General features: G+C 45.5%; 1 protein-coding gene across 2 annotated transcripts in view; it reads right to left on the bottom strand.

Moving 5' to 3' along the window:
- Window positions 1-27,466, bottom strand: part of LOC121858774 (son of sevenless homolog 2-like) — a 64,985-nt gene that overhangs the window by 29,726 nt on the left and 7,793 nt on the right. For both annotated transcript variants that reach the window (XM_042355404.1, XM_042355405.1), the window contains exons 3-22: window positions 27,238-27,390; window positions 26,330-26,413; window positions 25,644-25,724; window positions 23,885-24,040; window positions 23,152-23,346; window positions 22,494-22,703; window positions 21,857-21,996; window positions 21,567-21,694; window positions 20,434-20,555; window positions 18,630-18,702; window positions 17,984-18,101; window positions 17,630-17,786; window positions 16,996-17,103; window positions 15,987-16,147; window positions 15,458-15,614; window positions 14,770-14,901; window positions 13,985-14,167; window positions 12,861-13,043; window positions 12,522-12,651; window positions 11,876-12,048 (exon numbers count right to left, since the gene is read on the bottom strand). In XM_042355404.1, the coding sequence (XP_042211338.1) occupies window positions 11,876-12,048; window positions 12,522-12,651; window positions 12,861-13,043; window positions 13,985-14,167; window positions 14,770-14,901; window positions 15,458-15,614; window positions 15,987-16,147; window positions 16,996-17,103; window positions 17,630-17,786; window positions 17,984-18,101; window positions 18,630-18,702; window positions 20,434-20,555; window positions 21,567-21,694; window positions 21,857-21,996; window positions 22,494-22,703; window positions 23,152-23,346; window positions 23,885-24,040; window positions 25,644-25,724; window positions 26,330-26,413; window positions 27,238-27,390 (2,844 nt within the window). The remainder of the gene's footprint in view (window positions 1-11,875; window positions 12,049-12,521; window positions 12,652-12,860; window positions 13,044-13,984; window positions 14,168-14,769; window positions 14,902-15,457; window positions 15,615-15,986; window positions 16,148-16,995; window positions 17,104-17,629; window positions 17,787-17,983; window positions 18,102-18,629; window positions 18,703-20,433; window positions 20,556-21,566; window positions 21,695-21,856; window positions 21,997-22,493; window positions 22,704-23,151; window positions 23,347-23,884; window positions 24,041-25,643; window positions 25,725-26,329; window positions 26,414-27,237; window positions 27,391-27,466) is intronic.

Genomic DNA, 27,466 nt, shown 5'->3' with positions numbered 1-27,466 from the left:
TTACTCCTAAATCTCTCGCAGTCGGATTTCTATGGCATCGTTGTTCATCTGGTATCTGGTTCCCTGTTTACATCTCCTATACTGAGTACTTTACATTTGTCCACGTTGAAATTTCATCTGACATTTTTTGACCATTCGAAAAATTTGTTGAGATCTTCCTGTAGTTTTGTGGAGTCCTCGTCAGATTTAATAACACGTCCTATTTTAGTGTCATCAGCAAATTTGCTTATGTTGCTGATCACCATCTTCACACACACACACACACACACACACACACACACACACACACAACCAATAAACAAAACTATCTACTATAAATGATCTCATCCAAGTACAATACAGTATATGAAGTTAAAACTAACCTAACCTTATCTAACCTAACCTAACCTAACCTAACCTTATCTAACCTAACCTAACGTAACCGGGCTCCCGAATATGCACAACTGGGGTCACACAAACATCCTAATGTATCTGTGCTGTGAAACTCCCTCACAGTGTGGCTGGGTGTAGGGTGTGGCTGGGTATAGTGTGGCTGATATAGGGTGTGGCTGGGTATAGGGTGTGGCTAGGCAGAGGTGTGTGGCTGGGCATAGGTGTGACTGGGCATAGGGTGTGACTAGGTAGGGATGTAGGTGACTGGGTATAGGGTGTGACTGGGCAGGGTGTGACTGGGCAGGGTGACTGGGCATAGGGTGACTGGGTATAGGGTGACTGGGCATAGGTGTGACTGGGTATAGGGTGTGGCTGCAGTGGCTGGGTAGTGTGGCTGGGGTGAAAGTGGCTGGGTATAGGGTGTGGCTGGGTATAGGGTGGTGGCTGGGTATAGGTGTGACTGGGTATAGGGGTGTGACTGGGTATAGTGTGGCTGGATATAGGGTGTGGCTGTAGGTGTGGCTGGTCGAATAGGGTTATTACATTACTTTGCCACTTGACCCCAACGACCAGAGTATTGCACTACGTTCTGACCCCAACGACCAGAGTATTGCGATTGCTCTGACCCCAACGACCAGAGTATTGCACAGTTCTGACCCCAACGACCAGAGTATTGCAGGGCAGGGGTAGGGATGGGCAGAGGGAAGTGGTGGGATGGGCAGGAGGGTGGAGGGGATGGGCAGGAGGGTGGAGGGATGGGGTGGGGAGGGTGGAGGGATGGGCAGAGGATGGGGGCGGCAGGATGGTGGGGGGCATGGTGGGAGGGGTAGCAGGATGGTGGGGCAGGATGATGGGGCAGCATGGTGGGGGAGGCAGGTGTGGTGGGGAAGGAGGGTGTGGGGGAGGCGGCAGGGGGGGGAGGGCAGGTGGTGGGGAGGCGTGGCAGGGTGGTGGGGAGGCGGCAGGATGGTGGGGGAGGCAGGGGTGGGTGGGGGAGGCGGCAGGGTGTGGGAGGCAGCAGGGTGGTGGGGGAGGCAGGATGGTGGGGGGAGGCGGGAGGGATGGTGGGGAGGCGGGGCAGGATGGGGAGGCAGGAGGGTGGGGGGAGGCAGGGAAGTGTGGGGAGGCGGGCAGGGGTGGTGGGGAGGCAGCAGGGTGGTGGGGAGGCAGCAGGGTGGTGGGGAGGCAGCAGGGGTGGTGGGGGAGGCAGCAGAGTGGTGGGGGAGGCAGCAGGGGTGGTGGGGAGGCAGAGGGTGGTGGGGGAGGCAGCAGGGTGGTGGGGAGGCAGCAGTGGTGGGGAGGCAGCAGGGTGGTGGGGAGGCAGCAGGGTGGTGGGGAGGCAGCAGGGTGGTGGGGAGGCAGCAGGTGGTGGGGAGGCAGCAGGGGTGGTGGGAGGCAGCAGGGGTGGTGGGAGGCGGGTGGGGTGGTGGGGAGGCAGGGTGGGTGGGGAGGCAGCAGGGTGGTGGGGAGGGCAGGGTGGTGGGGAGGCAGGGGAGGGTGGGGAGGCAGCAGGGGTGGGGGAGGCAGCAGGGTGGGGGAGGCAGGGGGGTGGGGAGGCAGAGGGGTGGGTGGGGGAGGGGGCAGGGGTGGGGTGGGAGGCAGCAGGGTGGTGGGGGGAGGCAGCAGGGTGGTGGGGAGGCAGCAGAGGGTGGGGAGGCAGGGGTGGTGGGGGGGGGGCAGGGTGGTGGGGGGGGCAGGGGTGGTGGGGGGCGGCAGGATGGTGGGGAGGCAGGGTGGTGGGGAGGCAGCAGGGTGGTGGGAGGCAGGCAGGGGTGGGGGAGGTGCAGGGTGTGTGGGGCGGCAGGGGTGGTGGGGGGGCGGCAGGGTGGTGGGGGGGGCAGGAGTGGGTGGGGAGGCAGCAGGTGGTGGGGAGGCAGCAGGGTGGGTGGGGAGGGCAGGATGGTGGGGGGCGGCAGGATGGTGGGGGGCGGCAGGATGGTGGGGGGGCGGTGGGATGGTGGGGGGGGCGGCAGGATGGTGGGGGGGCGGCAGGATTGGGGGGGGCGGCAGGATGGTGGGAGGCGGTACGCTCCACCACCACTTTAATTAGAACTTGCTGACGTCACCATGACGTCAGCAGTCTTAACCTGGCCCTTCCAGCAACCAGTGATACACCCACACCTTTCACCCACTTATATCCACACCCACACCTACAGCCATTTATATCCACACCTACACTCTAATTTATATCCACACCCACACCCATACACTTATATCCACACCTACACCCAGTTATATCCACACTTATACACACACCCACACCCACACCCACTTGTAACCACACTCACCTACACCCACTTATATCCACACCCACACCTATACCACTTATATCCACACCCAAACCCACTTATATCCACACCCACACCCATACCCACTTATATCCACACTTATACCACACCCACATATATCCACACCCACACATATGCCACACCTATAGTACACCCACACCGTCCATAAGAGTGGATGACACCTACACCCACAACGCCTCCCTGATAAACACACACACCCACAGCCCCAATTCTCAGCTACACCCACAACACACCCACACACCCACAACACACCCACGCTACACCCAAACACACCCACGATACACACCCACAACACACCCACGATACACCCACAACACACCCACGATCCACCCACAACACACCCACGCTACACACCCACAACACACCCACGCTACACTTCAAACACACCCACGCTACACCCAAACACACCCAATGACACACCCACACAACACACCCACGCTACACCCAAAACACACCACGATACCCCCACAACACACCCACGCTACACCCAAAACACACCCACGATACACCCACAACACACCCACGCTACACCCACAACACACCCACGCTACACCCATAACACACCCACAACACACCCACGCTACACCCAAAACACACCCACAACACACTGTACAAGATCACCTTCTCACACATTTCTTCCTTACATCTACGCATCACGGTGAGATATTTATAATAGTGGTAGTAGCAATAGTGGTGGTGGTAGTAGTCGTAGTAATAGTGGTAATAATGGTGGTAGTGGTAATAATGGTGGTAGTAGCAATATGAATGGTTTACAATATGAACCTAACCTAACCTTACCTTCATAGAGTGCCATATAGGATTGTGCATTGCCTTTTGTTATCTATTTCTGACTATATTTAGTTGAGTAGTGACCGTGTTATCTTGTGATTATTTCTTTATTGTCCGAGTAAAGAGATATCCTCTCTTCCGGTTGTTTGTCACCCTTGGAAATCCCTGGCTTTCGACTCTCCTGTTTTAAAGATCCTTAATAGGTTGGCCAGGACTGAGGTGACCGACGACGAATTGACCGACGACGAATTGACCGGCGACGAATTGACCGGCGACGAATTGACCGACGACGAATTGACCGGCGACGAATTGACCTGGCGACGAATTGACCGGCGACGAACTGACTGGAAGTCGTAGCAATGGTGGTGGTAGTAGTAATAGTGGTGGTGGTAGTAGCAATAGCTGAGGTCAAACAAGTGGCGTACGCTAATGACCTTACAGGAGCAGGAAAAGCTGGAGGACATCAAAAAGTGGTGGGACCTGGTAACATCGCGAGGTCCACAAATACGGTACCACCCAAACGCCAGCAAGTCCTTCCTCATCGTGAAGCCAGAACATTATGAACGGGCAATGGAGGTGCTTGGCGGAAGTGAGGTCAAAATAACAAAGGAAGGCCAAAGACATCTAGGCGCAGTAATAGGCACGACTGACTTCAAGACCGAGTACGTAACTGGAAAGGTGAATGAGTGGGTTAGGGAAATCCAAGCTCTGTCTGAGATTGCTAACACAGAGCCACATGCGGCTTTTGCGGCATTCATCCATGGAGTCAACCATCACTGGAACTACCTGATGCGCACTATCCCTGATATTGGACCCCTCCTCCACCCTCTGGAAGAAGCTAACAGCGTCAATTTCATTCCCAAATTAGTGAAACACCCTCACTTAACCCCAGCAGAAGGATCACTCCTTGCACTACCACCGAGACTGGGAGGTATGGGAATGACCAATCCAAAGGAGATCGCTGACACCGAACATCAAAACTAAGTTAAGCTCACGGCAGCCCTCACAGACCACATAATAGCTCAGAACGCAACAGGGGAGGTGGATACCAGTGAAGTAAACAAGATTCGAAGGTCCATTACGACAGAACGACAGAACGGCCAAAGTGATAAGTTGCAGCAACTGTTGCTGCAAGTACCAGAGAATTTGAAAAAAAAGTAGCTATAGCGCAGGAGGTGGGCGCCTCGAACTGGTTAACTACGTTACCGATAAGGGCAAATGGTTTCAGTCTCAATAAACAAGAATTTACAGATGCCAATGCTCTGAGGTACGGTAGGCCAGTAGAAGGGTTGCCCTCCCAATGCATGTGTGGCTCTTCCTATGACGTTGATCACGCCATGGTGTGCAAGAAAGGGGGCTTCATATGCATGAGGCATGACGAAGTAAGGGACCTCACAGCAAATATGTTGAAGGAAATCTGCCATGTCAGGGTAGAACCGACCCTCCTTCCATTGGACAGTGAGATCTTCCAACACAGGACTTCAAACACATCCAACGAAGCCCGTGTGAACGTCAGTGCTCGAGGATTCTGGACGCGGGGACAGCGAGCCTTCTTTGACATCAGGATTTTTTATCCCATGGCCGCATGTCAAGTGATCTGAGGCTCAACTAATTCAACACAGCTAGGAGAGCTACTTTATGTATTAGGATATTTAATATTAAGGTAAAAAATATGGCGAAGGTGTGGCTATTGGGGAGGCTGAGGCCACGGTAAAAAAAAAAAAAGTGGTAGTGGTAATAGTGGTGGTAGTGGTAATAGTGGTGGTAGTGGTAACAGTGGTGGTAGTGGTAACAGTGGTGGTAGTGGTAATAGTTGTGGTAGTGGTAATAGTGGTGGTAGTGGTAATAGTGGTGAGTAGTGGTAATAGTGGTGAGTAGTGGTAACAGTGGTAGTGGTAACAGTGGTGGTAGTGGTAACAGTGGTAGTGGTAATAGTTGCGGTAGTGGTAAAAGTGGTGGTAGTGGTAATAGTGGTGGTAGTGGTAATAGTGGTGAGTAGTGGTAACAGTGGTGGTAGTGGTAATAGTGCGGTACCATGGGTGGTAGTGGCAATAGGTGGTGGTAGTGGTAACAGTGGTGTGTGCAATAGTGGTGGTAGTGGTAAAAAGTGGTGGTAGTGGTAATAGTGGTGGTAGTGGTAACAGTGGTGGTAGTGGGTAATAGTGGTGGCAGTGCACAGTGTGTAGTGGTAATAGTGGTGGTAGTGGCACAGTGGTGGTAGTGGTAACAGTGGTGGTAGTGGTAACAGTTGTGGTAAGGCTTAGTGGTGGTAGTGGTAATAGTGGTGGTAGTGGTAACAGTTGTGGTAGTGGTATTAGTGGTGCAGTGGGTACAGTGGTGGTAGTGGTAACAGTTGTGGTAGTGGTAACAGTTGTGGTAGTGGTCACAGTTGTGTAGTGGTAACAGTGCCAGGTAGTGGTCACAGTTGTGGTAGTGGTAATAGTGGTGGTAGTGGTAATAGTGGTGGTGGTAATAGCGGTGGTAGTGGCAATAGTGGTGGTAGTGGCAATAGTGGTGGTAGTGGTAACAGTTGTGGTAGTGGTAACAGTTGTGGTAGTGGTCAAGCAGTTGTGGTAGTGGTCACAGTTGTGGTAGTGGTAATAGTGGTGGTAGTGGTAATAGTGGTGGTAGTGGTAACAGTTGTGGTAGTGGTAACAGCTGTGGTAGTGGCAACAGTTGTGGTAGTGGTCACAGTTGTGTAGTGGTAATAGTGGTGGTAGTGGTACAGTGGTGGTAGTGGTAATAGTGGTAGTGTAATAGGTGGTGGTAGTGGTAGTGGCACAGTTGTGGTAGTGGTAACAGTTGTAGTGGTAATAGTGGTAGTGGTAATAGTGGTGGTAGTGGCAATAGTGGTGGTAGTGGTAATAGTGGTAGTTGCGGGTAATAGTGAGGTAGTGGCAACAGTGGTGGTAGTGGTAACAGGCTGTGGTAGTGGTAACAGTTGTAGCGGTATTAGTGGTGGTAGTGGCAACAGTGGTGCAGTGGCAGGTAATAGTGGTGGCAGTGGTAACAGTGGTGGTAGTGGTAATAGTGGTGGTAGTGGCAACAGTGGTGGTAGTGGTAATAGTGGTGGTAGTGGTAACAGTGGTGGTAGTGGTAACAGTGGTGGTAATGGTAACAGTGGTAGGTAATAGTGGTGGTAGTGGCATAGTGGTGGTAGTAGTAATAGTGGTGGTAGTGGTACAGTACACTACTGGTCACTGTTCATATGCCCTTTCTAATACTGAAAGGACCTGAAAGTCTTGTGTCTGTATACGAAGAGAGAGAGGAGAGAGAGAGAGAGAGAGAGGTGAGAGAGAGAGAGAGAGAGAGAGAGAGAGAGAGAGAGAGAGAGAGAGCGAGAGAGAGCGAGAGAGAGAGAGAGAGGATCTATACAGTACGGGATCACCGACGTCACTACTCCAGCATATCTACGTCAGCACACCAAGGAAAATGGTCTACAGGGCGGGGGTGAGGGTGGGGGAGGGCGGAGGGAGGGCGGAGGTGAGGTGGGGAGGAGGGTGGAGGGATGGTGGAGGGCGGAGGGAGGGCGGAGGGTGGGGGGGGAGGGGGAGGGGAGAGAGGAGGGGAGGGAGAGAGGAGGGGAGGGAGAGAGGGAGGGGAGGGAGAGAGGAGGGGGAGGGGAGAGGAGGAGGGAGAGAGGAGGGGGAGGGGAGAGAGGAGGGGGTGGGGGGAGAGGAGGAGGGGAGAGGAGGAGGGAGAGAGGAGGGGAGGGGAGAGAGGAGGAGGAGAGGAGGGGGGAGGGGAGAGAGGAGGGGGAGGGAGAGAGGAGGGGGAGGGTGGGGAGGGAAAGGGGAGGTGAGGAGGAGGGGAGTAGGAGAGGGAGGGGAGAGAGGAGGGGTGGGAGGGAGAGAGGGGCAGGGAGAGAGAGGTAGGGGAGGGTGGGAGGGGGAGGGGTGAGGGGAGAGAGGGGAGGAGGGTGAGGGGGAGAGGGGAGAGGTGGGAGGGAGAGAGAGAGGGGAGAGAGAGGAGGGGAGGGAGGGAGGGGAGGGGTGGGGAGGGGGAGAGAGAGGGGGAGGGTGGGGAGGGAGAGAGGGGGGAGGGGGAGGAGGGGGAGGGGAGGGGGTAGGGAGGAGTGAGGGAGAGAGGAGGGTGGGAGGGAGAGAGAGGGGAGGGGTGGGGAGGAGGGGTGAGGGGAGAGGAGAGAGTGGAGGGGAGGGGGGAGGGGAGGGGAGGAGGGGAGGAGAGGGAGGGGAGGGGAGAGGGAGAGAGGGAGGGAGGAGGGGGAGGGGAGAGGAGGGGAGGGGGAGGAGGGGGAGAGAGGAGGCAGGGAGAGGGAGAGAGGAGGGGAGGGAGAGAGGAGGAGAGGAGGGGAGGAGAGAGGAGGGGAGGGGAGAGAGGAGGGGGAGGGGAGAGAGGAGGGGAGGGGAGAGGAGGGGAGGGGAGAGAGGGAGGGAGAGAGGAAGGGGAGGGAGAGAGGGAGGGGGAGGGGGAGAGGAGGGGAGGAGAGAGAGGGAGGAGAGAGGAGGGGAGGGAGAGAGGAGGGGAGGGAGAGAGGAGGGAGGGAGAGAGGAGGGGAGGGGAGAGAGGAGGGGAGGGGGGAGAGGAGGGGAGGGGGGGAGAGGGAGGGGAGGGGAGAGAGGAAGGAGGAGAGAGGAGGGGAGGGAGAGAGGAGGGGAGGGAGAGAGGAGGGGAGGAGAGAGGAGGGAGGGGAGAGAGGAGGGGAGGGAGAGAGGAGGGGGAGGGAGAGAGGAGGGGGAGGGGAGAGAGGGGAGGGGAGAGAGGAGGGGGAGGGGAGAGAGGAGGGGAGGAGACGAGAGGAAGGGAGGAGACGAGAGGAGGGGGAGGGAGGAGACGAGAGGAAGGGAGAAGAGGGAGGGAAGGAAGAAGAGGGGGAAGGGAGAATGGAAGAGAAGTAGGAGAGAGGATGGAGGGATAAGGGGGAGGGAAATGGGAAGGATGAGGAGGGGGAAGAGTAAGGAAAGGAGGGAGTGGAAGGAAGGAGGAAGGGAGGAGGGCAGAAATAACAGAGGGAGGTGTGTGTGTGTGTGTGTGTGTGTGTTGACCAGTGTGAGGAATGAGTGTGTGAGTGTATGTGTGCATGATATAATATGCATTGAATACATTTACAGGGCTGTACAGTACATAAATCAGGAGTTGTTTATTATTTTAACAATAGATGGGATGGTGCTGTTCTTATATCTATCGGTGTGGGCTCTTGTGGGCTGAATTTTGTTGTAGTGGCGGACTGTGCGAGGTGGGCGGGGGGGCTGCAGGTGGCGGCGATGACGAGGGTGGTGCAGTTGTCCACTGCCAAACCTTGCCAGTGCTTGGTGGTGGAGGTCCCTGGGGGATAGTATTTCCAGGGTGGAGAGAGCGTTGATGTAGCCGGAGTATTCTGAGCCGAGCATGACTCTGCAGGCCCTTTTCTGTACCTTCTCTAGCTGACGTTGTTGGGTGGAGTTGAGAGAAGACGACCAGGCTGGTGACGCATATGTTAGTTTGGGGAGAATAAAGGCATTGTAGATGGTCCTCAGCTCTGGCGTGGGTGTCCCAAGTGACCTGAGTCGTCGTAGCATGTAGAGTCGGTACGAGGCTGCCTTGACTGTGTTATTTACATGGACCATCCATTCCAGTTTGTGGTCTAGGGTAACACCCAGGAGTTTGGCAGACTGCACCAACTGGAGGGGATGGGCACCCACTGTAACTGCCGGAGTGGTGGCGGTATTGATGTGCATGACTACGATTTTGGTGTGGTTGATGGTGACCTTGTTCTCCGTAGTCCATGCCTGTAGCCTGTCCAGGGTGCCTTGTAGCGATGAGTAGTCTGGTGAGGTGTTGTTCACTGTAACTCCCACAGTGCAGTCATCCACGTACTTCCACCTGTGAGGAGTGTCCGATAGAGCGTCGTTGATCAGGATGAGGAAGCACAGTGGTCCCATCTTGGTCCCCTGGGGAACACCGCAGGTGAGGTGTTGGAATGTGGATACCTCACTTCCTGACGACGTCCACTCAAGAAATCAGTGAGCCATGAGACCAGGTTGGTGGGCAGCCCTAGTGCAATGGCCTTGTTGATAACAGTGTGTGTGTGTGTGTGTGTGTGTGTGTGTGTGTGTGTGTGTGTGTGTGTGTGCGCGTGTGTGTGTGTGTGTGTGTGCGCGTGTGTGTGTGTGTAATAATAATAATAATAATAATTAACGGTTTATTGAAAAAGTTCTGCAGCTCGAAGGCTGAAAATATACATTGGACATAAATGACTTATTACATACATTGGTGGTTTAACAAAAGCCTTCATTAGAGAAAGGTAAAGGAACATCCAGTGAACATACAGATTAATGTAGGTGTTGAACAGCAAACTCGTAGTTTAGTAACTCCCTCCCAGATGGTGTTATGAGGGACCTGACGTGGTGTAGTAATTCCCTCACAGATGGTGTTATGAGGGACCTGACGTGGTGTAGTAATTCCCTCACAGATGGTGTTATGAGGGACCACGTGGTGTAGTAATTACCTCACAGATGGTGTTATGAGGGACCTGACGTGGTATAGTAATTCCTTCACAGACGGTGTTATATGAGTGACATGTGGTCCCAGGCTTTCCTATCGTAGATGGATAACACATCGCTGGTTGTTGTTGGGTCTCGCGGGGGCCGTTATCACTGGGTACCTGGGACCTCACTGTGTGAAGGTTAACTTGGGTACGACTGTTACTGTTGAGTTGTTCTCACTGACTTAAGCACTGTTCACCACTGTTCACCTCTGTTTAACACTGGTTCCATTTCTTTCCTAAATGAAATTGTAACTTCTGGCGAGAACTTGTTGATATTCCGGTGGGGAGGAGGGGTTCAGGGGATGGGGTTGGTATGGGCCAACTTAACAGTTGACCTGGCTGCTCCAAGAGGAGCGTCAGGTACGTCTTGACCCTTCTGTGGTCAAGGATGTGTGTGTGCACGTGTGTGTGTGTGTGTGTGTGTGTGCACGTGTGCACGTGTGTGTTGATAATTATAACACCAGCCATCAATATCGTCACTACGTAACCAAGGGCCAATTGCAAGAACAGTCGTTGGGTGTACGACGCCTTTTACGATGACCTTCTTGCCCTGATCGTTTCAGTTATACCACCCTTTTGAAGCCCTGGAGAGATCTCGAAGTTTCGATATTTTGAGTACAGCACTAGCTAATAATTCCCACCAGGAAACTTGTTTCGAGACTCCTCCAAAGCTTCGAAAAGTGCAGAATTCCATGTGTTAAAGGCGATATTGCTGAAAAAGACCAGGGCAAGAAGGTCATCGGAAATGGCATCGTACACCCCATAACCGTTCTTGCAATTGGCCCCAAGTAACATAACCTTATGTAAGCCAATGTAATCTATGAATAGTAAAGAGTGCCTTAAGAGTTAACTTGACCTTACATGAGCTACTTTCTATGTTCCGGTGTAAGGTAGAAAACAAAAACAAATATTTACCTTATGAAAAAGAATAGGGAGTCATTCCCAGGAAATATTGCTTTGCCCTTGATCAACACCCTCCCTCACAGCCACCAAATCACTGCCACAACCCAAATAACAAAACATTTCTAAAAGATAACTTGTACAAAATACCTATTACAAGCTGCTGTACTTGATATACTGTGTGTATGTGTGTATATATATATATATATATATATATATATATGCCCAGTTTTAAGATAATCCAAGAGGTGAGTCATCTTCCCTACACATCTCCTTGAATGCCATTGGCCAATAAAGCTGGCAGTATCGTTCATCATAGCAACGTATATGTGGTTAGCTGCATTACACGGTATGTTACTACATATTATGGGTCATGGTGGGTCAACCATCATTGCCATGTATGAAGAAAATAGGTAATATAGTATGATGCCTGACTGCTCCTTACTAATACAAAAGCACCATATGGTAGACATTAGGTTTCCTGTAATAATGTTCACCACATAACACAACTCCAACCAGGTATTTTACAGTCATGAAATACAGATTGTCATGGGTGTCATTAGAACAACTTACCTTCATGAAAATATCAGATAATGGATTACAAGTACGTACAGTCACCTGCACTTATACCCGGTACAATGGCTGGCATGTTTTGAGATGTGGCAACTGTGTGTTTGTTTACATCATATTAAAACTCCCAGAATGGCCCCATGGAACCTCATAATAGCGGCCAGACTAAGGATGCTAGAGAAGCATCCAGAGAGTTGCCACATCTCACAAAAATGCCAGCAATTGTACCAGGTATAAGTGTAGGTGACTCTTGACTGTGGTGCACCAAGGAGCTCTGTAGTGCCCCCTTCTTTAACTTACCTTTCATAATTTGTACAATACTGCTATTAAATATATGTACTGTAGAGTTTATCACCAACACACTACAGAAGGTTCATTTGACGAGTTGAAGCGGATGTTAATAAATAAATAAAATAACTATACGACGACGCATGGGTACAGTACTTACTCTAATGCGCGGCTCCATCTCCAAACAGTAAGGTTGATTCTGATACTGCTGAATCTCCCCGGTGATCTCCGCCACTTTTCGTCGCTTGGAGAAATTTATGAGACCTTCCGCAGCCCGAGGGAGGAAGTCGGGGTTACCCTCTTCGATGAGCAAGATGTTGGTCAGGTACATCCCTGTCAAGACCACAAAACACAAATTATATTCCCATTCATCTCTCTATCAATTTACCGTAAGTAATTAATGCATAAGAAGCTAACTTATCCATCTATCTAAAGGTATATTCAATATTGTACTCAGTACCTAAAGTCTCAACAGGAATAGAGATAAAGATAAAACCTTTCTAGACATCCTAAGAGCTGACCATCTACACCTCTCTCAGATCCATCACCTAACAGTAAAAACAGACACGCACACAACTGAAGGATAAGCCTTAAAATCCCCATTGTTTTCATTCTATAAATATGATTTTTTTTTGGCAATAACTCCAATAATTATATAGATTCTAAATTGTATGATTTGTTGAGTGAGTACATATAAGTGTGTCCTTGAGTACATGTCAGTGTTTATAAGTACATATAACAATATCCTTTTGTGTCCTTGAGTAGAGTGTCCTAAACATCAACGCTGCTTCTCTCAGTCAACTCACCAAAGAATGGGACACATGGAGGGTTGATGGATCGAAGTTTTTCTTGATACTTTTTACAATGGTTTTCACTAAGTTCAGATGCTTCTTCAAAGACCTTCAGCTGGCCCAGTGGAAGACGTTTTCTTACCTCCTGTTGGCAATGAAATGTTTTGGTATTAAAATAAAACTCAAGTTGTATGAAATCAAGAGCAAAAACAGACCCTCTTTCCACACTAAATCAACACTACAATAAATTTCCATTTATATATGTTATAAAAATTCCCAAATAGGATGACAGTGATGGTATACATATTGTCAAGGTTAAATCAGTAAAACAAAAGAAACGGCAACAAACCGTACCATTTTGGTAAGCTCTAGTCTGTGGACAGCTGCTGACCCAAGTGCACTGGACACCTCAAAAATTCCACTAAAGTTGTTGAGGTCATGAAACATCACCATGATCTCGACGACCCTCAACATCACAGCCACGCGCTCTTCAAAGTTGTCCGAGTCCACGATGCACCGCATGAACCACCGCGTTACCTAAAACACACATACAGGGGAAATATTAAATATTTTATAATTATATAGTGAACATTTGCTTTGGACATTACATATGCAGTCAATGAATTTTATTTAAGTTATAACTTGTAAAAATACCAATTATTTGGCATTTGGCTCACATTTCATACAAATATTTAATGTCTAATTCACCAAGCAAAATAGTTTAACCAAGTTATAAAATTCTTTTTCCTATAGATGCATAATTTGATGGGCACATTGTGTACCTCATAACAAACAAGGCTAAACTTATTGTTTCCCTTGTAAGACTTCTCCTGATCTGCTGTGGTCGCCCACTTCCCTCACATGGACTCGATTTCCATCTGCTTTACCTGTGGCTTCATAAAACACAGCACCATCCATACGCAGCACATCCCTCCCCCACCAACACCTCACAACCATTCTCTCACATCATGCTTCCTGGTATATCCTCCTATTTATCAACTCACTCACCACATCCTTCCACATCATAAGTACTGAAGCACGAACTCTTTTTTGTGAATGAGGGGAAGAGACAAGTTAATTATAACATGTGATCTGTGTTCTTAGGCAGGGGCAGTCGTGTTAAATTAGTGTAAGTTTCAGCACACTGCCCATAGCTTATCTACCCCATGAATCAGGGTTTATGAAACAAACCCTAATCATGATCCACCTGTCCACTAAAGTGTCAAGAGTACGGAAACAAAACCTAGAATTGGTTTACTTGACTCTAATCCTCCCTCAGTCATGAATTAAAGCTCTATAACCACAGACAGATTCTCCATCCTTCACCTTTCTCTTTCCACATCTACCTCCCTCTTTCCCCTATGCCCACTAGCTTCCTACTTCTCTCTACCCTCTTCTTATCTTTTCCCCTTCTCTCTCCTTGGCTGACTCTGTGGCTGTCTCATCCCTCCAGGTGTCCCCTAATAACGTCCTCTTACGTGGTTTGTGTGGTAGATCAGTTTGAGCAAGTTTGGTGAGCGTTTTTCTTTGTCTTCTTTGGTCCATGGCGTCCCCACTAGTTCAGATGGCTTCACCGCTCTGTACAGTTCAAACTCCAGCAATGTGAGCTGACGGGCAATTTCTATAGGATGAAGCATCAGCAGTGGTCTTACTAGGTCAGGCTGCAAGAACAAATTAAAATTATCATAATATAAACAAAAACATCTGGAGTTCTTAATACAACAATGAAAGAAGGTGTCTCATCCTGCACTGAGTATAGTTACGATATAAACTGTTTATTCATTCAATGTACCCAATTTTTGAACTGATTACAGAAATATCTTTCCAATATTGTGCCATGAACACTTTGTTATATTAAACATAAAAGAGAAAAAGGAGACATTGTCTGCTAATGTGGCAAGAATATTTACCTTGTAATCAACTTCTACATATTGTGATGAAGAGCAAACACTTATCATGGCTGACATATAATCTTTAGAATTCTACTTGGGTGACAATTTTTTACACTCAAGGTTAACGACTGCCTAGTGACAGACTCTGTGGGTGGTGAGACTAAACCATTGACAGAAACCTCTTAACACAGTGAAACCTCCATGTAGTAGACTTCTCTCTCCATATTCCGTGAGAAGGGAGTCTCTCATCTAAAGAGTCCTCAATATAACAGACTCCTCTCCATATAGTCCACAACATAGAGGTTTCACACTATTGTAAGCATGTACATCTCTCTCTTCCTTGTGTAAATAAAGAGAAAGAAATAACTTACATTTGTGGTAGTTCCTCCAGCACTGATGGGAAGAATGGCCTCCCAGTCCTTCTCTTCTAATCTGATGTGCCACTTGGGGGAGGGAGGTGACTTGTTTAAGCTGAAGGTGATCTCTCTCTGTTCCTCATTACACTGCAAGTTGGCGACTCAATTAACAAAAACTACACAATGACATCAAAATAATCTGTTATATATAAAAAATATTAATCAACCATCTATACCAGTGGTTCCCAACCATTTTTGGCTGCGACCCTAAATTTCCCAACAATACGGTGTCGTGACCCTCAGGCATATAATGTATTATATAGTTGGGAACCGCTGATCTGTACTATACATTAAACACAATAAATGAAGTTTGTCATATTTAAAATAAAATATCAAACTTCCTCCACTTGTATTCTCTCTGAAGACGGGTTTTGTGTAGCCCAAAACATTAGAGAAATAAATAAAGTCAGATCAACCCTGTGTTTCCATCCCACCCATCAATGTTATTCTTAATTATTGCACAAATTATAAAGCAGTTACGGCCACAACAACAAACTATCAATACTGTATAATGTCATGCACTGTAATCTATTTACATGTACTGTACCTGTATAAAATTAAACAATGAACATTCAAGACTAGACGACTAATCTTTCCAAGGTTAACAAAGTCTTGGATCTAAACTATACTGTACACAACTTACCCGCCTCTGGATGATCTTGGTGATGGACTCCACCCACTTCCGCATTGACTTTCCCTTAACCTTCTCCAGGAAACTCGTGAGGTTGTCCAGCAGTGTCTTGTCTCGTTCAAAGTCGTAAAAGTGGTAGTCTACCCAGTGACGTAAAACATTTAAAACTCTGAGGGATGAGACGAAAGATCGGGTGCATTAGCAACACTTTGATGACGGCCACACACACACACACACTTATTGTGTTTTAATTTCCTTTGAGATATCTGGTCTGCCTACACAACAAAAAAGTATACAAAATATAATAGTATCAGTCAACCAAGTTATTACTATTGATGTAATTTAAAATATTATTCATGTATGGGAGAGATACTGGATACGTCTACAAACATAATTCAAAGTCACATTTAAGTTCATATCAAGACACCACTACTGTACAATAAACTCTCTTAATAATGCAAAATCAAGTAACAACCTCTTTAAACATTTACAATATGGAAAGAATTACTGTGTCTGTATACAAGTTACAAAGCTTCATTACCTAAACTGAACTGGTTGTGAATACTCCTTGCGAAAGCGCTTAAGAATCTCTCTGTGTATAGAGGTCTGCTGGTTCTTCACCTCCTGCGGCTCCTCTTCGCTCACAGGCGGTAGTTCAGGTTCAGGTATGTCAAAGCGCTGTATCAACAGGTCTAGCAATTCCTACAAAGGGAATTAATCAAACATTAATTTTGGGGGTTCTTAATACTGTACTACCTAACAATACTTGCAATCAAAAGTTTAATGTTACAAGAGTTAGGAGGTTCAAATATGGCACAATACCGTTTATGGAACGTGTGTGTGTGTGTGTGTGTGTGCATGTGTGTGTGTGTGTGTGTGTGTGTGTGTGTGTGTGTATGTGTTGCATGTGTGTGTGTGTGTGTGTAAAGAAGGCATGTACTGTACAGTGTTTTTAAAGGAGACCAGAAATAAGTCACATCAACTTTGAACTCCTGAACAGACTGAAACTTGTACAAAAATTCATGTGACCGGATAGACATGAATTTTTACAGGCATTGAGGGATCAGTTCGGGGATTCATAGTCGTCATGGCACCAAGTTCTGGGCCCACATAAACACCAGATAATATGTCTTCTTTACTTTCACACATACAGACACAGACCAAAAACAGTACCGTACAGTGTCATGCCAACATTGTACCCTGACCCCGTCCCCCCAATACAAATAACCACAACTATACATTACAACTACAACACAAACACTAACATGATCAATATAATTGTACTTCAGTATCCATAACCTTCCTCCCAGCCTCAACTACTGTACATGTTTCTGTTACCTTCATCACTAAGACTAACCAATACTTCTAACTATACCTTACATGTCACAAGTTCTTTATGAATACCCAGAAATGACCATCACACATGTCTACCATTGTATATATATTAAAAAATTAACTTTAGATTCAACTCATAAACCTACAACAGGAACTTACTTAATACAGTACTGAACCTAGACACTCTGTACAGCATCACCACATGCTTCACTTACCATTGGTGTGCAAAAACTCCGGTAAGTTGTAAGAAATGTGCGTACAAACATTGGGTCCGCGTACATGTGGTATGTTAACCGCTCGACCAGTTTTGGCAGAGTTGCTCCCTGAAACAAACAATATTATAAGTGTGTTTTATAGAAGAAAACTTAATATAACTGACTATATCAAATATTTCAATCCTATAATATAGAAATAACTAGTCAAATTTTTTTTAAACTGAATCCTAAATTTAAAATATTGGTATCATAGTAATTATTGAATATTAAAAAATAACTACATAAATAAATACAACCACTTTTATAACCTGAGAGACAACAACATTACCTCTCCTAAGTCCTTCACTATCAACACAGTGAGCGTATTACGTTGAATCATCCGGTTCATTCATGCTGGAAATGCTAAATCATCCAATTCATTCACTCTAAAATTACCACTTACAAAATAGATAATCCCTCAACTACTGCAAGATGCCAACATTACTACGAGACTGTAACATCAGTCACCTTAATGATGAGTGGAGTGACTGAAGAATGCCAACACTACTAGACTGTAACATCAGTCACCTTAATGATGAGTGGAGTGACTGAAGAATGCCAACACTACTAGACTGTAACTCCACCAATTAGTCACCTTAATGAGCGGAGTCCCTGAGTTTTCCTTCTCCTCGATGATGATATTCGACTCTGAGTCTTGGATGGCAAACTGATATACTGAAGGGTCTGGGAGTCTCAAGGGATGCTGCTTCTCCTCATCAAGTAGTATACTGTCTAAGGTTCTTTCTAACATACTGCAAAACAAGATCAAATTATCTCAACCAGTTAGCAAAAACAACTCGTTAAACAGTTATCTTCAAGAACAACTTAATTCGCGAGACAACAAACAAATGGCATAATACTGTTTCTCTCCTCTGGTCAATCATAGTTTAAAAAAATTATTTCAGGATTTATTCAAGCGCGAAAAGACGAGGCAAGAGTCGTATTGTACCTGCGAGTGTTGAGCATGACGAGAGCAGCCATCCAGGTGTTCTTCTCTTCTGCAGACTTTGCAAGTAGCACCACACTGGGCTGGTCCCTCGGTCGAATCTCAAAAGAGTGTTTCACCTCTGTCATACAACCCAAGAGTTAGTTGGTCTGTATCTCATAGCACAAATTTATGTTGAACAGTATAATTAGTAAGAGCTTAATCATCATATTAACTACCTGTAATCAGTTCCCAATTACCCTAATTTTTTTAATACCTGGTCTCTTTCTACAGACTCATTTCCTCTTATAGATTTCCACCGACATGAACAAAACATTACTTAAAATTCATCAGCATCACAGTTTAACAGACATTTTCCACACTTGTGAGGTTTAAGTCGTGATTACCAGATGGCATGTCATCCATCAGGCATAATCGAAGCAAGTTTTATGGCCAGACATCCTTCCTACCACCCACCCACTTTTACAGACTGGGAATTATGTATCATATGTAGGACTTCAGTGTTCTCTTAACTGGCCAGGCAGGGTCACTACTCCCATCTTAGATTACCGGTACTTAAAATTTATATTCTTATGAAATCTAAACATAAAACTTATATTCATCTTGTGTCTAAACATTCTCCTACAACTTGTACCAAACACTACACTACCTTCTGTGTCTTCTCTGTCAAGGATCTCCACCATTCTCATTAAGAATTTCTCCTTATATCTATATTCTCCAATCTGAAAGAGAGAAGCAACAAGGTGAGACATTGTAACATAACCACAGTGTTCCACCTCTCAACATGACCCTTAATCTTAACAGTACTGTACAGGGATGACAAGTTTAATACTTTATTTGGCCAACGGATGGAGAAAGTCCTGTACAAGGTGGTTAATACACTGAAACACTGGTCATACTATATCAATGGCTGCTCACTGCATCACAAACACCTTTCTATTTGAACATTCTAACATTATCTTATAAAAATTGGAATTAAAATAGAGGACTTATCTTCCCTACAACATTCATACCGACACAAACCCTTGGACGTCCACATATTACCAGAAGCTTCCTCATCATACAGTCGCAAACATAAGTCCTGTCGCCTCCTCTGCTGCTCCTTGAACCCCGAGAAGCAGACCTGTGACTCTGAAGCATCCATGGACAACACAATGCTTGTGTCTACTGCTTCAGATTCGCGAGTCTGAATCTTGAGGTTCAGGGAGCAGCAGGAGGTGACAGTACTTTTGTGGGTGAATGTACATCAGCACAAAAATAATAATACAATAGAACATCAATTTAATGCGAATCAATTTAAAATTATTGATTTAAAGCGACACCCACAATTAAGGACAACATATCAATTTAACGCGAATCTTTCCTATTTTACGGGAATCAAATCTGGCGCATCACATGGAAACAATATTTTAAATTTTGCGCCTAATGTTTCCCGCCAGACACCTCTCTGGGCAGCTACATGGCTGCCCTCCACCCTCCCACATCCCCAGTTCTCACACTGATGCTCTAGTGAACGGACATATTGTGACACTATCTCCTTCTACCACGTGCATCAACCATCACCACTATGTCCAAGAGGCCAGCCACTACATCATTTACTGGCCCATCTACATCTGGGCAGACACGGCCGTCATCCAGTGCTTCCCGCGTGACAGGTGCCTCCACAGCCGCACCACCAGACAGTGATGTGGATGATGAACTGGTCGAGTTGGGCTCTGCATCTTAAGAGGATGACTTGCCTAACTAAGGTGGATGAAAATCTATTTTTGATATCATAAAGTCATGAAAAACTAAGTTGAGAGGAAAGTGAAAGTGCAGGGGGAGGGCCAGTGACACGAGGCAGCAGACAGTACAGGGCAGTACCAGGCAGTAACAGTACCGTCCAGCTCCCAACTCGACTGCAGGGAGTGCTTGCTGCATATACTGTATATCATTACACCATATATTGTTCTCACATTTTTTAGTATTTTGTGTTTCTCTCAAGTACCAAACTAAATTATTCCATTGAAACAACACTTCGATTTAGTGTGAATTCAATTTAACGTGACGACCTCTCTTGGAACGTATCTTGCGTTATATCGACTTTCTACTGTACTGTATTTTAATCATCAGTACAAAAGTAATAAAACACCTCAATGTTCTTTTTCTCACTCAGCCTTAACTGTACTGTATTCATCAGGTCATGTGGGAGTTGCATTAAATCTCATACAAAAAAAAAGACAAATTACAAGACAATTCCCTTACGTCGTCCCATCATCCTCAGTCATGGAAGATGAAATGAATCAGAATTTCCACACAACCTCAAAGTTTTCCACTAATTCACAACACTCAGTCACTACAAAGTAATAAAGAAGAGACCAACTGCCTGAATGACTGGTTAGTGAGCTTATAAGTAGTGAAATGATAAATAAATAAGTTACTTTGTTATCCATATGACTGACTGACTGACTGACCTGGCCTGTGACTGATGATCTCCTGTTATTGCTCTTGCAGAGGACTATTAAACCGTCAAAGAGGAAGACGTGACGCTCGGTCTGCTTCCTCCCGGTGGCTCCCAGCTTCAACAGGTCTCCCTCTGTATCAATGATCACAACAAGGCTATTGGGAGAGTCTGCAAGTACTGAGAGTATAATTAACCCATTCACTACAGGGACACCACTTTTGAATATTTTATTTCCTAAAGATAAATTGTTTTATTTATCTCGGAGGCGACACCATACTCAAGGGGTTGATAGTGACTGGACAGTAATGAAAATATTGAGGAAGGACGTGTTGCTGAGGTGTGTTGCTGAGGTGTGATGCTGAGGTGTGATGCTGAGGTGTGTTGCTGAATGTGATGCTGAGGTGTGTTGCTGAGGTGTGATGCTGAGGTGTGATGCTGAGGTGTGTTGCTGAGGTGTGATGCTGAGGTGTGTTGCTGAGGTGTGATGCTGAGGTGTGTTGCTGAGAAGTGTTGTTGAGGTGTGTTGCTGAGGTGTGTTGCTGAGGTGTGATGCTGAGGTGTGTTGCTGAATGTGATGCTGAGGTGTGTTGCTGAGGTGTGATGCTGAGGTGTGTTGCTGAGGTGTGTTGCTGAGGTGTGATGCTGAGGTGTGTTGCTGAGGTGTGTTGCTGAGGTGTGATGCTGGGTTGTGTCAAGTAAAAGGGAGGTAAACCAGGTAAATATTTAACACCCATATTGAAAAGGTTTACCCTTGTAAAACAATTTTAATACTGCAGTAATAATGAGTGAATGAGGTGAGTGTATGTGTATATTTGTTCTAGATCCTGGTCAAACTGCACTACAGCTGTAAAGACTTAAGAAAAAGAACTAAACAGATAAAATACATATAAGTAATAATGTAGAATTTGAAAGACAATTTTACTCCATAATTTACTGTAATAACAATAAGGTGTCTTCAGTGCAATCTGTGTCTCAACTTATGCACTGTCTTTGTGCATTAAATTCACCAATACAAAGTTTGCACTGTACTGAGTGGCTACAAACATCAAATGGTTGTAATTCATGACTTTACTTTACTATTAATATACACACTCATTAACATGTTCCTTTATGCTGTACAGTATTTGCTGACCCAAGTCTTACCTAAAACAAACTCATTGCAGCACTGGGTGATGACCTTGCCTTCCCAGCCGTCTATAGACCGTTGTAAGTCTTTCATCTTTAATAAAGTTTGTTGTCTACTTTGCCGTCTATGACGTAAATTGATTTCCCTGTGGGATACAAGTTACTAAGATTAATGTATGTCAACAGACACCACAAAAATATTTCTCATCACTTATGACAAACATCATGTTATGACTTTCATATATCATTAGGTACTGTAGCAGATGAATTTCCTTTAGGGGCAAAATAAATAAAAATATTAATCATACCCTATTTTTCTCTTGAGGTAAGGAGCATACACAGAGTTCTGTATGTTGCGCTCTAACTGACTCTGAAGCGGCCACAAGAGCCCCTTCACTTGTTCAAGGCTCTCCCGTCCTTCTTCAGATTCTGTATTACTCAGCAACATCTGTCCATTGATGACCATAGACACACACAACATGTACAACCAGACGACCAGGTAACCAAGTGTCCGGGGATCCAGAGATGACGTGAAAAGGAATAAAGAAAACAAATTACTTAAACCTTTATCTCTGTGTTTATGACCTTTCCTCCTCAACACATAAAGCCCAGAGTTATATTATAAACTAAACCCTCTATATAATTACACTCAACTCCTCACACTGGTCTTGGCACACCTCCCCTCCTTGGTACAGTACAGTACTCTATCTCAAAATATACAGTAAACTTTCAATTTACACAAAATTAACTATAACTGCCAGTAACTGTGATTATAATGAAGCCAACAGTAATTATAACTATTTATGTTGATTATAACTCTCCTCTACAGTAAATATAACACACCTCAAGAAGCATAACACACCTGAACAGTAAATATAACACACCTCAAGAAGCATAACACACCTGAACAGTAAATATAACACACCTCAACAAGTATTAACTCACCTCAATGTCCTTAAAGTAGGTAAAGACATGATACACAGGTACAAGAAGCAGTTTGGGCAGGTAGTACTTGACGGCCTCCTTGAAGCCGTGGCCAGCGCTGGTGAGGGCGTCGCTTACGTCAGGTCTGCTCACCACCTCCATCAGCGTCTCGGCACACTCCGCCCGCAAGACATCGCTCGCATATTTCGCATACACGTCGAATTCGGCGCCCTGGTTGGAAAGAGACGAGGAAGAAGAAAGACGCTAAGTTCCTTCACCTTAAAATAGCAAATAATATGTGAGCAAATGGCTAAATATCTCAGAAGAATTACATATAAAAAGAGTCTGAATAATTCATTTCATTGCTCTCTCGAACTTCACACTGCAACACAAAACTAACACTGAATCTCTCTCTCATTCTTCTTTCTCTGCTGTTCATTCTCTTTTATTCATTCTCTGTTGTTCATTCAATCATTCTTCCTGTAGCAATACACATTTTCTACTCTGGTGTTTCCCTCTCACAACAAGACCCCAAATACCATGTGTCACTCTGATCAGTTTACCCCCAGACACTAAATCCTACAGCCAAGCATCAGCAGTACAGTACGGTCACCCCCCCAAACCCAACTCAACGTCATGTCACCCTCTAAACATTCACAATGACGTCCCCACGACTCACCTCAGCCAATTCCTCAAAGCAGATGCCAATAACCGGAGATTCGTTTTCTTCGGTAACTTCCACAGTGTCTTCCAGAGAGCCGAGGAAGTTGACAGAGAAATCGTAAATCTCCGTGACGTTGGAGAAGATTATCTCGAGTTCTCTAATACCGCTCTCTTGTAATGATGGAATCTGTTGCAGTTTGTCTCGAAATACCTGGATGGCAACATAAGTATTGATTAATAATACCTTATAATTATTAACTAAAACTGTCATACTGTACAGGTTTACAGCTGGATAGGCATGTATATAAACTACACAAGTACAGTATACAGTTCAGCATGAATATAGACAATGTAGGTATACAGTATATGGTGCACATAGACCGTGGGAGTACACAGTTTCCTTTGTGCCTAGCCAGTGCAGATATACAACAGTGGTAAACAGTGAGGCAATTTGACCAAGGATAGCTGACCAAGCTGTCAGATGCTTATACCCTGGAGGGCTTTAAAATACCTGTACATTAAAAGTAACAATAAATATACAAAACACCTGTACAATGGAAAATATAATAAATCAAATAAAATACGATATCTTAAATGTTATTTCTACCTTTAGTAATTGGACTACTGTACTATAGGTTCAAATACATTCAAACAATACCTAAGTTGTCCAAATATTTTTTGCCCAAAATAACAGCTTAAGTTGAAGTTAATAATTTTCTTTCGTCAAAAGTAAGTATAATGTGATTTACCTTAATGATCATATTGAGTTCCCTAATATAGGTCTTCTTCTCCTGTATGAGGTCCTTGACGAGTTCATCGTAGGTGATGGATGTGTCAAGGTTTGTGTCCTCTCCAACGCCACTCATCTCCCCGTCTTCGTCTTGTTGGAACATGTCCATAAGCACCTGAGGAACATGATCACAAAGTTATATTAAAGCTCCTGACTTATATACTTCTAACTCTTATCTCATGTACCTCATAACTCTTAATATTCTTGTAATGCTTAACCCTTTCACTACAGTGACGGACACCACTTTAAATATTCTATTTGGCTAACTTCCAGATGATTTTATTCATCACAGAGGGGACCACAAAGGGTTAATAATCCTATTTTCATGTAAATCAAACTACTGTACATGTAAAAAGCTTGTTTAGAAACCCTATTAACTTATATTTAGTGTATCAAAAACAATGTTGTATAAGTAGGCAAGTTAATAATTGGGAGGTTCAGACCAGTGAAGATATTAACAAAGCTATGGTGTCGTTTTAGCTGAGCCCACACACTCTGGACACCAACAGCTGTCCCCACTGTTGCCTCTCCCATCACACACTCTGGACACCAACAGCTGTCCCCACTGTTGCCTCTCCCATCACACACTCTGGACACCAACAGCTGTCCCCACTGTTGCCTCTCCCATCACACACTCTGGACACCAACAGCTGTCCCCACTGTTGCCTCTCCCATCACACACTCTGGACACCAACAGCTGTCCCCACTGTTGCTCTCCCACACACACTCTGGACACCACCAGCTGTCCCCACTGTTGCCTCTCCCATCACACACTCTGGACACCAACAGCTGTCCCCACTGTTGCCTCTCCCATCACATACTCTGGACACCAACAGCTGTCCCCACTGTTGCTCTCCCATCACACACTCTGGACACCAACAGCTGTCCCACTGCTGCCTCTCCATCACACACTCTGGACACCACCAGCTGTCTCCACTGTTGCTCTCCCATCACACACTCTGGACACCACCACCACTGCTGTCCCATCACACACTCTCCCACTGTTGCCTCTCCCATCACACACTCTGGACACCACCAGCTGTCCCCACTGTTGCCTCTCCCATCACACACTCTGGACACCAACAGCTGTCCCCACTGTTGCCTCTCCCATCACACACTCTGGACACCAACAGCTGTCCCCACTGTTGCCTCTCCCATCACACACTCTGGACACCAACAGCTGTCCCCACTGTTGCCTCTCCCATCACACACTCTGGACACCAACAGCTGTCCCCACTGTTGCCTCTCCCATCACACATCATTACACTAACATCTTTTATTTTTACTCTTTTCAAATCTTTTCCTGCTTAATGTTGGATGGCAGGAAGCTTGAGCAGTGATATACACACTTTCTCCCTTCTTTGGCTCTACTTTACTCCATTCTTAACACTGTAAAATATGTTCTCTACCAAGGTACACCCTCTGGTTTAAAAAAAACACACACACACACACACGCACACACACGCACACACACACACACACCTAACACTGTACAGTAAATCCTCTATCTCATCCTGTATATTAGGTTGGATTAATTATACAATAAATGGTCTTACCCTCAACTAAATGATACACACAATACAGTGTAGAAAGTGATTCTCATCATCCACGGTGATTCACAACATGTCACATCACTCCTCTAGACATTTTAACTGTAGTTCCCAACATAATATTGGTAACAGCATCTTACACAGCCTCTGTAACTCTGGAGACCTTACCTTGTCAGCACACATGGCTACTCTGATGTCTTGTTGGGTCACCTCAATATGTCTAATGTTTTTGACATAATTCCCAGCAAGCTGTTGTGAGATGAATATTTATAAGACATTGTTTCTTGACAAAATCATATAAAGTAATATTTATAGGATCCTTATGACAGCAGTGACCAAAACAATTTTTTTTTCAGATTCATTTAATAAAAAGACGTACAGCAGACTCAATTATCTGCAGAGGTTTGGGACAGCCCCATTGTAGATGATCTTTTTTTGGGGGGGGAAAATATAGGTTTTCACTTATTTGATAAGCAATAATCTACATGGAAATACATATTTATATAATGAGTCAGTTACTTCCCACACACTCAATACTGTACAGTGAGCACTACTTTAACAAATATGTCAGGTAATGAACGTCACAAAATGTCTCCCTCCAAAGCTGGTTAACACAGTACAGTACAGTGTGTTGAATTACCAGACACCTGCATGACCATAACATCATGTGGATGGACTGGGTATTGTCTAGTAATTATAGTTTACAATAATCATTACTTTCAGGTAATGGATGAATTATTATCAGTAACAGGTGAAGAGCATGAGTCCATGGGTTTTTTCATATCTCAAGTGTTTAGTTTAATAAAATTTCATATAAAAAAATCCTACTGAAATAATAAACAGTTGTCCCTTACCTTTAATATATCTGCAGATATATACTCTAAAACAGCAACTATATACAATGTTACTTGATAATCAATCTTTGTCTGAAGAACATCCTGAAACAACAAACATTAATTTATTAGTTCATTGTCACTAAGATGTTATCTTTTAATTGCTTATCTATTACAAAATCTTTACTTCTCTCTATGACATATGATCAAGAGACAGAGGGAAATAATACAAGAATTTGAATGGTAGAAAGTGACAGGCACAGGACTACTACAACGAGAGTGCAAATACCTACACATACAGCACAGTCAGCAGCACTAATCAACCCCCCCCCCAGTAGCCAAAGCCATGGAAAGTGACAGCGGGGTGATCGGAGAGACCTTACCTCCTCCTTCCCCTTCACGGATAGTTTTGGAACTATCATAGCTGGCGACACTGCATTGTATCAATAGTGTCAATATCGGCCTTCACTGGCTGTGGCTCCTGCTACTGGGGAGGGGGCGGGGATGGTAGCGATTAGTGCTTCCGACCGTACGGTAAACCCTCAATCTCTGCGGGGGATTAACTTCATGGGAAACACTACTGAAATTTCTGCCCAACAAATCTCAGTGTTAACCATCCATAAAGTCCAACCTACCTTATTAATGTACTGCACTCATGTATTCAGTATTCTCTGTGCCTCTGTTGTAAAAACTTCCCATCTTCATTGTGGTCAAAGAAACTAATCTAGCCCACTGCCCACAATATTGGGTGGGAGAGGGGTACTGAGGCACTGACTCAACAAACTATATGCTACCTTCCTTCACATATATTTACAACAGTTCACCAGATCTTATACGGATAAATTCTACAAGTGAATACCATGTAAACCCTAGTTAGGTAGGACAGTATAATACATGTAATAGTGAGTAGCATAGTGTGCGGCACTTACTCGTAACAAAGGGTGGGCCTTATCTACAGGTAAGACAAGGGGCGACTTCTTGCGCCCCTTTTCAATTGCTTTCTCGATCGCCGCTTGAGCATCACCAATTGCCCAACGGTCAATTGGGTTTGGAAATGTTCGCTGTACTCTTTCCTCCACATCCTGTAAACACACGTAGGATACAATTAGTAGTACTGGTACCTCTTTTATCCAGTATTCTTTGCAATCAAAATAATGA

The sequence above is a fragment of the Homarus americanus genome, unplaced genomic scaffold, assembly GCF_018991925.1.
Source record: "Homarus americanus isolate GMGI-L3 unplaced genomic scaffold, GMGI_Hamer_2.0 scaffold39618, whole genome shotgun sequence".
Classification (NCBI taxonomy): domain Eukaryota; kingdom Metazoa; phylum Arthropoda; class Malacostraca; order Decapoda; family Nephropidae; genus Homarus; species Homarus americanus.
The sequence above is the reverse complement of the archived record's forward strand: the minus strand, read 5'-3'. Positions and strand labels throughout refer to the sequence as shown.